Consider the following 12,078-nt stretch of genomic DNA (forward strand, 5'->3'; position numbering starts at 1 on the left):
GATGATTTTAAACAAGCCATCATTTTTTTAAAGGGCAAGCATCACCAAAGACCCCTTCTATGACCTGGTTTCCCAGCGCAAAAAGAAGCTGATGAAGCAAAACCAGAAACAAGAGGACTGAACCAAAACTTGGACAGAAGGTACTCACTGGTGAATATTTTTGGCTGAGGACGGAGAAGCTTCCTCTTTGTCTTTAGGACCAAAACACAGTAATAAGGTCCAGGAGAAGGCATAGGTGACTACATGCCAAGACTCATAGCAGGACCCCTGACATATATTTTATTTTTGAAGTAGTCATTGGAGAACTGGATTTTTACCCTTTTTTGTGAATTCTTGGCAGTATATTTCATTCAAATACACATTTTATATACAAGTTTTATAAAACAACCCTATTTAAATACAATTTCTCATTTCACATTTTAATATACATAGACAAATCAATAAGGACTGCTTTTTATTAATATTCACTAGATGTTACTTCTTTCCCCTATTCAAAGCCTAAGTAAATGTAAGACACCTGACATGTTGGTCCATATTTTCAATAGGAATTGGGAGGAGAGTTTAAATGTGAACTTATATAAATATTTGATCAGGATTTTAAACCAGTTATGAAGATCATGCTTATCATTTTTCATCATTAAGAATCATGGAATGGGGAAGATGGGTGACAAATGAAGGTGGATATTTAAAGGAGCTCTTACAAAGTTGAAATACTGAATCACTTCCTCTTAGTGTACAGCGAGTATTTTTACTTAGCTTTTGCGTTTCCTTTTGCATGCGTACATCTTTTCAAAAAAAGGTATTCTTTGATAATCGAAACATAAAAAGCAAGTTCATTGCTTTGTATTCACAATGGACACATGCATATTTGCTCTTGTTACATCCTTTTCTTACTTACTTTCTTACACCTGCTTACCTCGACTATAGGTTAATAGCTACTTAAATGACTTTTATTGGGGAAAAATGATATAATAAATGTTATACCAATATTTTTTGGAAAGTGTCAAACAAAACTGAGCATTAAAAATGTCTATACGTACTTAATATAAAAAACGAGTACATATAGTATTTGCTACCCTCGAGTGGCTTGAGTAGTCACTGCAGGCTCGATAACAACAACAATATGAAATCAACACATTCAAAACAATAATCAATCAATATTATCCTAAATTTGTCATATTTTTAATAAGACCCAAAATTTAAAGGGCGACAACCTTACTAGAAATTGAACCTCGAGTTCATGAACTTAATCATCAACAAGAAAACATTACACAAGCTAAATTATGAACAAAAGTAACCTCATAAAACATCTTTTATTGGTCCTCCAACAATGAAGAACGTACGCATGTTTTGCTTTTATTACCCACTTTTGATCGGTCAACGTTTAGCTTGCATGATACAGTCCAGCTCAAAAAAAGGAAGTGGTGCCAATAAAGGTGAGCAGCGGCACATCTGAGTCTTAATTCCATCACATTACATGCTGACAAAAGTGATTTTAGTGCTTGTAAACTGTTAAAAATATTTACTTAAACTAAAATTGTCCTCCAAAATGAGACCTCAGGACACTTTGCAGACTTGTTTGGTTTGACGTTGACTCTTGCAGCCTGATGATCAAAAAGAAAAAAAACTATTAACAAACTCTCCAAATCTCAGAATTTGAAGCAGCGCATAAGCACGATGTAAAGCTGTGATCCAACTGTGGTCCACTGCCCATTTTTTAATTGGCCCGCAGCAACTTGACTTCACTACTTATATAGAAAACATACAATCTTATAAATTGCGCTAAATTGGTGGTGATTTTCTGGGACTTTATTACTGGACATTTTCTTTTGATTCAGCTTTCCCAATCAAAATTTGCCTTCAATGGCAGCCAATGAATTAATACTTATACAGTGGTACCTCGACCTACGATCAGCTCGTGGTACGACGGAAATTTCGATCGAATAATTTGCCCGCGATACGATCAAAATTTCGAGATGCGACCAAGCCAGGTGGCCATGACATGAGATGACATGTTTATCATTGTACCGCACTGTCTTTTTTTGCCGCATCTCTTTCGTGTATAAGAGATATCTACGAGCACTGAACCGTTTCTTTCGCCTACACATGGACCAGGAAACGCACAACGCGCATGCGCGGGCAAAAGGAGGGCTTTCTGGGTAATGAAGTATACCCGTGCACACAACACCGATTGCCAATGGCACCCTTTCTCAGGATAAAACTTCATTACCCACAATCAATACGTGGGTAGGAGATTGCTAACTGTAAAGTTACATTAAACGTATGTTTGAGTGTCTGTATATATATTAATCTACCCTCCGCGAAATACGTCTAATTTTACTTCTATTAAACACATTTTATTACTATTAAACCACTAGTTATGTGTTACTTTGTTAATATATGGCGAATTAGAAGAAATAAAACATTTTTTCCAATCCAGTATCCTGTTTTTGGTGTTTTTTCAGTGGGTTGGAACGAATTAATTTGTTTTTATTTCATTCCAATGGGCAAAGCTCGCTCGAGTTACGAAAAGCTCGACATGCGATCTCAGTCCCGGAACGGATTAAGATTGTATGTCGAGGTACCACTGTAATTATTACAAAAAAAAATTATACATTTTGAAAACCCAATTTTTTAAAATGAATTTCAAATTGGCCCTTGTGTGATTTAGCACAGACATAAGCTTTTTCTTTTATATATTTGTTTTGTTGCATCTCAGCGCAAGTCATATTGTATTGACCACTGGTCCAAATGAACCATTGCGGTTGAGGTTCACGAGGACAAACGAGCTTTCCCGATTGGTCAAAATTGTCCTATATGTATGGCAACTGGTGCCTACCTTAAATCTATAAAACAAGAATCCCTTTGCCACCACTTTTTGTATACCATCTCAAATCTTCCTTTTGGATTTGAGATGTCTTTTCCAGATTAAAGGTCAACAAAACCCCGACTTTAAACAGAGGGCAGTATCAACCGTTTAATATCCACTGAACTATGTCATCACTCACTAATGTTGTCTTGAGGGGCCTCGACCGTCTGCAGCGAGTCCGTCCTCGCCCCGAGCGTGGATGGCGCCTTAAGGAGCTTGAGCTTGTTAGGTGACTTGACCCTCACCTCCAGGTGGTCCTGGCTGCCTAGGGGTCCAGCGGGCTCTCCTGGGCCAGGGCTTGACCTCCCGCTATTGATGGACAGCTTGCTAGACGACAACTTTTTAGTGATCCTTTGCCTCAGTGTCAGCCTCTTCTTCTCCTGCGGAAATCCGTTGGGTTTCTTGAAGAATTCCACAGGAGCTTCAGACGGTAACGGGCTGAGGCGATCTAGCTTCTCGCTACTGGTGACCTGGTCTGGGGGCTCCATAAGCCGCAAGAGGTCAGACGGTTTGGTGGGCGCCTGCAAAGACCTTGCTGGATGCGGGGCGTCCGGGAATAAGAGGAAGTACTTGGGGTTGTAATACTTGTGAGCGGGAACCTCGATGTTGACGTTGTGGGCATCGCCAAGGCTGACTTGGAAACGGGACGTTGTGGCGGGAAGCGGAGGGCGCTTTGAGCCCGTCTTGGAACGCACGCTTGGGGTCACTTTGGGGGTCACTTTGGCTGGCGGGCTCACGTGGAACTCGCGGAAGAGGTCTAGCTTCTCCGACACGGCGTAGAGCTCACGAAAGTCCTGGTCAAAGGACTCCACCACCTGGCCCGTCATCACCATAATGGTGTTGCGGTCCATGCGTGAAGTGGACCATGAGAAACTGGCAGGAAACAGAAAAAGCAAGTTGAGTGTCACATCATTAGGTTATATTTATTCTTTTAAAATGCAAAATACCCCCTGTAAAAATATTTTGGAATTCAGCCCAGTGGTTACCAACCTTCACCACATGCCTTTTGATGCGCATTTTTAACGCTTTGGCAAGTTTTGCTTTTACTTTGCACAGAGTAAACTTGATTATCTACTTTCACTTGTCATTTGGCTCAGATTGAAACTAATTGTACTCAAATTGTCGGATTCTTAAAACAAGCTAAGTCAGTTTTTGGAAAATGAGATGCTACAAGGGATCATAAATTACCAGTTTTTGCGTATGACTGCTACCGGTGAAAATGGGTGGAAGTCCAGAACTTATAACGAATTCATCCGAGAGGAACCGATAGGTGGGAATTTTATGACAAGTGTGTTTTAATCAGCCACTTTTACATTCTTTAACTCTTCTTTCTCTTAATGAGTTTGGTCCAGCTGTCACTTTTGACAGGAGAGGTGGCACTGCTTCCAGTTTTAAGTCGATCCCGTCAATCACTGTGTGCTAATGACACTCTGAAGAACTGCGCTTAAACATTTAAAACTAGAATATCGAGTCTAAAGCCGGTTTGCTAGGTGTGCTAGTAAAATTGTCATGGCTCCAATTACTGCTCTCACTTCTATGCTTTAACTCCTTTATTTGCCCTCTGGTAGAAGCAGCTGAATAGTTTATGTTAAATAATACTAATCTCTTTCTCTCTTTCAGTTTTTTAACCATGTATATTTTATAGGAGGCTATATTTACTGGTGTTCTTTTTATTTAAGTTTATTGTTTCTATCCTAATATAAAGCATTTAATTGCTCATTTTTATCACTACAAAAACGAATCGTCTTTCATGAAACGTCATGAAATTTCAACTGCTCGCAAGTTCGAAAAATAGAATTAGTTGCAGTTGCCCTACTGACTTGAATGCAACTATAAATAAACTAAGATGTTGGATGCACATTTTCTTTTCAGCAATTCTTTGCCTCGTGTTGCTTCCCAAAATCCAAAATGATTTGTGAGAGTGGCTATTTGCAATAGATATTTCCAATGGGGAGGAATTGGGTTGTCACCTGTAGGATCCAAAGACCACCTTGTCTCCATCCACCAGCATGTACTTGGAACACACAGTGCCAGGGAGTTTCCCAAAGGATAAATTGAAGCCCACTCCCCTGAGTGTCCTGGCACGGATGCTCTGCAAATCAAAGTTGATCATTATGAACACCACCAATCTAATGCAAAAAAAATAGCATTATCATCCCAGTAAAAACATGAGTTGCTTCCTAAGAACAATGCGTGCCTCTGCCTCATACCGTCACAACATCAAACGGCTTCAAATGTCAACCTGAGGTTGGTTTGCTGTCTTTCAGTTTTGTGGTATGCGAGGCAAGTGCACATTTGATTTTGCAAGACCAGGAAATAATTTTGAAAAGAAATAAGGCACACGTGTCCACGCAAAACAATGTAATATTACAGTGCTATTCATAATGTCACGTTTATTTTTTTCACCTTTATTAAGCTCCATGTTATGTGATACTTTACAAAAAAAGGCTAGCTTAGAAATGTATGGCTATATAGTAGTTGCTGTGCACCAGGGGAAATTCCTCACATCTGTGACAATCTTCACCTCAGTGGGAAACAGTCCCATCTTACCCGAAGGTGCTGGGCGCCAATCTGTAGCCGGCAACACATGTCCAGGAAGTGCGGCACGCCACTGTTGTCCAGCAGGATGTAGACGGGCACGGAGCGACGCCAGGCAGCATCCATCAGGTCCTGCAGTATCTGGAGGTCAGTGAGCAGGTCCATCACAATGGCGATCACCTGTGTTTATGGAAAAAAATGACATTATTTGCATTTAATTCATATTTTCAAACAACACCATTTTAATTCGGGATAACAGGACCAGTTTGATTCACAAATTGAAAAATTCTGATGTAACCAATGAAAATGACTCCAGAAATGTGTCCCAGCTGGCTGCAGAATGTGGAATTGATTTCCTGATTAGATTGGTATCAAAATCGGATTGGAAGTAAAAAAAAACAATACTCTAGATCAAGGGTGTCAGACTCTGGTTGGTTCGCGGGCCGCTTTAACGTCAACTCGATTTCATGTGGGACGGACCATTTTAGATATAATATTTAGATTTTTTTAATAAATGGATTAAAAGAACTGGATTAAAACCCTTGAATATTCTGTTTTTTATAGATCTAAAACAATGTTTATTTGAGCTTTTTTAATATATATTTTTAGATTTACAAAATGATTTTTGAACTAAAAACAAGAAAAAATGGATTAAAAAATTCTAATTATCGATTTAAAAGGGGGGAAATCAGGAAGTTTATTATACATCTATACTCTTCATTTTAATCTGATCCTAAAACAGAAAGTCGGCACTCATGATTTACTTTCCCGGGCCGCGCAAAATGATGCGGCGGGCCAGATTTGGCCCGCGGGCCACCACTTTGATCTAGATCAATGCATCCATTTTTATATTTATGATGACTGCCACCACACAAAATGGAAATAACCAATGTGAACTCAGATGCCGAAATGAAAACAACAATATTGTTTTGGTAAACCATTTGTACACCAATAAATAAATTGCTACTTCTAATCAGGTTTTCTTTCAGCAGGCCTCACAATACAAGTTCTCGGCTGTTATGAAAAGTTTTGGTCATTAGCATGAGCTCACAGTTCCAAAAAGTGCTCTTGTGAGTTTTTATTTTCAAGGCAACACTGACTCATTCTTCCTGCTGAAAAACCCAACCTACAAGCAGGTCAGGCACAGAGCTGTTTCACCACCACCAAAACCGCACAACATAATTAATGTTTGAAAAGTCTTTTACTTCTTTCCAGGCACTGCTAGAATTTTAAGTGGCGAACCCCAGTGCTCGGTTTTATCCGCTTGTGTACTGTTAAATGGGCCCCCAGCCTGTTTATTACTTCCCTTTAGAGGAGTTACGACTGGGAGCATTCCTCTTCGATTGAACTTGCTGCTGACAGCTACTGGCTTTCTTCAAAAAGAAGTGTCTCACAAGCCACTACATTAGGAAGGCCTACACATTACAAAAGTGGTCTCAAAGACCCTCCATTGTCAAAAGATCCATTTCGGAAAACTCATGCGTGACGTGTTTTTCAACACCGAAATTGCATCTATGATTTTTCAAATCCCCAAATATATCCCAAGCTTTTAATGAAGTGCATGCATTTATTTGTCACTTTTAAAGGTTCAAATCTCCGTATGATTCGAAGAAAGCTTGTTGTGACTTGAACTTCAAGATCAGAATTTTAGTACGTCAGCAATCTTTCCCTTGTTTGGCAAACTAAAAGATGATGTAATAGTTGCACACCACTGCAAACCGCAAGTGCCAATAATAATTATACACGTTACTCTTTTTTTCATATTCAGTAGAATCGTGCTCAAATTAAACACGAACACTACCTGGAGAACAACCAGTTGAGCAACAAATAAACAGCATTATGCTTTCACATCCAACTGTAGTAAAAAGAACAAATGCACAACTAAAAGGAAGCCATACAGTACAAATGACATCTGCTGATTTCATTCCCATAACATTTGGTTTTTCTTATATTAATTAATTGACAAGTCTGATCTGGTCTCTCTTGGCACCTGGCTGCTAAAATATTTCTGGATTCCAGAACATGTTTTAGGCTGTCCAAAACACAAAAATACAACAATTATTGATTACACGCTTTAGACAAGAAACCACACACCCAGATTGGCATAGTGACTCAAGGGTAAAAGTCAGTTCAGTTAAATCTAAGTTTAAACGTGAAGCCTTAATATAATGTTCTTTTTCCTAGGTATTTGACCAACTAATGCCCAATTCTGGATAAAATACACCTTGGGAAACAGGTGAGGAAAAACAAAGTGTGTCACAAACCCTTCCAGGATTCAGTTACGCGTCAATGTTTACCAGGTTCTTGGTCCGGGTCACACCCTTTCATGACAAGTGGAATTGGGTTATGTGCTTTATTTACTTAGTAGTGCTCATTCACTAAACAACTCATGAATAAATATAGGCCATTTGGCACAAGTCTAAGTATATTTCTTCATCTAACATAAAAACAATAGACGTCAACTAGTTTATTTGTTTCTTCTCTTCCAGGCCTTGTTGAACCTCCATCTTTTGTTGAAATAATCATTATGAAAGTAAAACAAAAATGTAATGTTCAGTTGATTTCTATTGTACAAGGTGGTAAGCACTGGGCTGTGTTGTTATTATTATTGTGGGCAGTTAATGTTGCTCCTATGAAAGTATATTTTATGCATTCAGGTAGAGTACGTATTTATAGTTGTGTCATAGTGCACACTTATATAATTAACTAACAAGAGGCAGTACCGTATTTGCCGAACTATAAGACAAAACATATATATATATACATATATATATATATATATATATATATATACACATATATAAATTTTATATATACATATATACACATATATATAAATTATTTATACATATATACACACACATATATGGGTCATTTTCACATAATTCAGCAAATAACGGTAAAGATATGGCCCTGGACTTTCCCTTTATGTGTTACAAAGTTATAAAAATTAATTACTACTGCTTTGTTTGCCACATATTATACTACATTTGGCACCAATTTTAAGAGAAATCTATTTGAGACACAAATACATTGAGAGCCAGTTTATGTTGAATTTGTCCACTCCGTTAGATGTCCAGAATCTAGTGTCACAGTTTATAGGAATGAAAAGTCGGGTTATGATTTATTTGTTTGTCTCTATTTAGAATGTGTTGTTTAGATTTGTTTCAATAGTATTTTCACTCAAGTTGTCTTTGAGAAAAATGCAAAAGAATTGCAACTGCAAACAGTTTTACTGATGTACCTTTCATATCAGTTAGTGTGTCTTTACCGTTATCACATGAGAAATACACCAAAAAATTCACAGTAAATACACCAGGTGGCTGGTGTGGGAGAAGTACCAGGATGTTGTCAGCCATATTGTCAACGCCAGCTAAGCAGAAGCCATGAGAATGAAACTAAAACCAAGGTAAGGACCATACCTGTGAAATGTCGTAACAATTCCATGTCTTTACCGATGTCCTAAAAACTTGGTGAACATAATTACTTTGCTTTTTAATGAACTGGGCATGGTGTATGCATGCAGAACACTATCATTTACTGAGTGCCAAGAAATACCATCTACCAATGTCAAAGGCTGAGGTGGAATGTTGTGTCTTTACCGTTAATAAATTTTGTCTTTACCGTTGTATGTTTAGAAACTGTGCTGTCTGCAAGAAATACATCAAAAAGATCTACAGGGATGGAACTGATGACATAAGGCAATCAAAGGAGCAAGTGTTATACCACGAATGGGAGAAGGGAGTAGAGACCAGAATGACAAATAATGGGCCAATTGATGTTGTTGTCATCCAGAAGAAAGAAAAATCTGTCACCATTGCGAAACTCTGTGATGACCTTGAGAAAGACCTTGTGGCTCTTATGGGGCACCAATATCGTATCATTCACCAGTACAAGGAGCTCAGACTAGTAAAATCCAGGTTAAATTTTAATTAATTATGTTTTCATTAAAGTTCCAGCTAAGATATTTCCAGGCAGTGCTAGTGTTGCTAATTAGAGATAATCAGAATGCTTGAATTGCAATTTGTAAATTATTCATTTTCTGAAAGTGTCTTTACCGTTATTTGCTGAATTATGTGAAAATGACCCATATATATATATATATATATATATATATATATATATATACTAGGTAAATTGAGTGCACTACTGTAAACTGACAATTTTTCTAGCAAAATTATTAAAAACATGGTGTAATATTTTATCATTATTAGTGTTGGCGATCGATGCTCACCTTGGCGGCCCCCTGAATGAGTCTGCGCACTACTTCCTTGATATGGGGCCCATTATTCTTGGGCGGGTGAGTGTGGACCTCTACCCGGGTCACCCCTCTGAAGAGACCTGAGCTGGGCCACCCGATGTCCAGTGGCGGCACTTCGGTATCGGACATTTGGGGCCAGTAGGTGGAGTGAACCCCTGAGTCCGACGACCCCGCCGACGCAACCCCCTCCCTGTCACCATCGCCGGTTTCATCGTAGTGTTTAAAGTTGTTGTTCAATGTTTTAACTTCTCTTGCCGACAAAAAGTCTTTCATATTGTCGTCCTTGAGACGCGTTTTGAAGGCTCCGTCGCCGTTCTTGAGGAGTTCCTCTACGGCGGCGCGCTGCTCCTCGCTGTAGTAGAACTCCGGCCGAGACTCGGGCACTTGGACGCCGATGTGTCCGTCCTCCATGCACGCGAGCTGGGATTCGGCCATGGCTGGAGCCCGATCGTTTGGCCTTCCGAGCTGGAAGGGAAGAGGCGACCCACACGTCAAGAGGAAGCCGGGAGAAAGTTACCTGAGCCGGTGAGTGGAGAAAGGGGCTTGGCCAAGCCGTGCTGCCTTCACGTACCTAAACACACGTCATCACGCTTTGTAAACTTCACAATTCAAACGACTCCAAACTATTTATTTCAATTATATTCATATATAATATTATCTCTCAAGTGTTACATTTAAAAGTGGACATGTCGAATTCTAACATTTAATTTATAATCACTATTAAACAAAACCACTCCTTAGTGCTAGAACATGTTGTGCTTTGCTTGTTTCCACACTATGCATTTTCAATGAGTTTTTTTAATAACTTATATAATAACAGAGCAAAGTTCAAAATTATTATGAAATGCATTGACAATTGCCACCTGCTTTCCATTGCGAATATGTACCCAAATACTCACCTTTGCCTGTTTGTATGAGTGAAATGTACACAATACAAACATTAATTACATATCAAATATTACTCTATGAAAATTAGTTTCAAAAGATTAAAAATAGCAGCCTCATAAAAGGTATTTTTCCCTGAAGAATATGTTACACTGTTAAAAATACTAATTTACTTTCATTTATTATCAAAATAGTAATAATAATTACAGCAACAATGATAATACGTATGTACACATAATCAGTTTAGTATACGGTGCCATTGATGTAAGTATTTCCTTTGCCACAAGGTAGCAGCAGATTGCAAGAAAAAATGTACTCATTATAGGCAATAAATGAGATTTATTCGTCACATTCATTTATTTGCCCTTAATTACAACAAAGGTCTCAAATTAGTTCATAAACCCACAGTTGGGGAACAATCTGCATGATTGACAGTATGATTGACTCACTACTTTTCATCTGTTGAACTTGATTAAATCAGCAAAATCAGAGCAATCTACAAATGTCTGATCGTTCAACTAAAATAAACGCCTACTAAAAACCATTCAACTGAGATCTATAGTAGACTCATGCATGTTAATATAAAGCGACTCATTTTTTATTTTGATTTGATCCCCTAATCAGTCGAACAGGTACTAATATGACTATACTACATTGAGGCAGTGCTATCAAACAAAATCTATGATAAAGCCTACCCCGTTGAATTTCAATAAACCGTGTACCCAATGAAGAGGACAGAAGTGTCTAGTCACAAAAATGCTTTCTTAGTCTCGCCTTGCAGAAAAGACCAACATCGCTTAATTGACTCTGGTTGCTGATAGACAGTAGCAACTATCTCATTATTCCTTCAGATACATGGCCAGTATCCATTTAAGAGTGTGTCATTACCCTCTAACCCTCATGCTGAGCCCTGTCATAATAACTGCTGCAATACTTTAATTTGGTGGCATTGTCCTCTGGTGCCACAGCAAATTAAACAGGGGTCGCTTTTGCAGAGTCAAGGCAACGAAACTATTAGTATCCAAATGACAGATGAGATGCTGAAAGCAAGCAAATAAAATACATTAAGCATGTTAAAGATTGAAAAAAGACACCTACTAGTTACGTTAATGAACGGCTTGAAGGAATTTGTTGATATATGAGAGGATATAATACTTAAGTTTGCTTTGCAGATAAAATTCATTGTCTTGCATATGCACTCCCTTTGGGGTGCACCCGTACATGTGTATGCCTGTTTCACTGCTCACATCGCTCTTTTCAAATTGGCGGAAACACCTCAGTGAACATTCGCTGCCAAGGTGCCATTCAATGTTAACGGTTCCGCTAACTCGGATTAGAGTGCATCTGACAGTGTGGGTGCTTTTTTGCATGTGTGTATGTTTGACAGTGGCATCTTTTTTGGCACCAGGAGACTTCAAAGTGACTCTGGAGAGGCCAGGAACAAAAGAGCAAAGACATTTGGTAGGATGAGTATTCTCCGGGCAGAGTGTTTACTTCACTTGTTTTAGAAGTTAAAAAAAAAAAA

The 12,078-nt window shown here is 38.6% G+C and overlaps 2 protein-coding genes across 8 annotated transcripts in view; one reads left to right on the plus strand and one right to left on the minus strand.

The window, feature by feature from the left end:
• Positions 1-6,926, plus strand: part of cyth4b (cytohesin 4b) — a 23,932-nt gene extending 17,006 nt beyond the window's left edge. For 4 of the 7 annotated variants that reach the window (XM_077604953.1, XM_077604952.1, XM_077604954.1 and 1 more), the window contains one exon: positions 34-605. In XM_077604953.1, the coding sequence (XP_077461079.1) occupies positions 34-121 (88 nt within the window). In that variant the 3' untranslated portion in view covers positions 122-605. The other 3 variants (XR_013300988.1, XM_077604949.1, XM_077604951.1) reach the window with 3 other exon arrangements.
• fam83fb (family with sequence similarity 83 member Fb) lies at positions 1,298-10,210 on the minus strand. The gene is made up of 5 exons (XM_077604946.1): positions 9,642-10,210; positions 5,420-5,587; positions 4,840-4,961; positions 3,009-3,742; positions 1,298-1,604 (listed from the first exon to the last, which is right to left on the minus strand). The coding sequence occupies exons 1-5, from the start codon at positions 10,101-10,103 to the stop codon at positions 1,558-1,560; spliced, it is 1,533 nt and encodes a 510-aa protein (XP_077461072.1). The 5' UTR covers positions 10,104-10,210; the 3' UTR covers positions 1,298-1,557.
• Between the last annotated feature and the right edge of the window lie 1,868 nt (positions 10,211-12,078).

The sequence above is a fragment of the Stigmatopora argus genome, chromosome 7 (assembly GCF_051989625.1).
Source record: "Stigmatopora argus isolate UIUO_Sarg chromosome 7, RoL_Sarg_1.0, whole genome shotgun sequence".
Lineage (NCBI taxonomy): Eukaryota > Metazoa > Chordata > Actinopteri > Syngnathiformes > Syngnathidae > Stigmatopora > Stigmatopora argus.

What these genes read in the sequence shown, in the direction of transcription:
- fam83fb (XM_077604946.1), bottom strand. Translation starts at nt 10,103, where the DNA reads ATGGCCGAATCCCAGCTCGCGTGCATGGAGGACGGACACATCGGCGTC. An exon ending in TCATTCAGGGGGCCGCCAAG is followed by an intron (nt 5,588 to 9,641) that starts GTGAGCATCGAT and finishes CCATAAACACAG; the next exon opens with GTGATCGCCATTGTGATGGA. An exon ending in TTGGCGCCCAGCACCTTCGG is followed by an intron (nt 4,962 to 5,419) that starts GTAAGATGGGAC and finishes TTTGATTTGCAG; the next exon opens with AGCATCCGTGCCAGGACACT.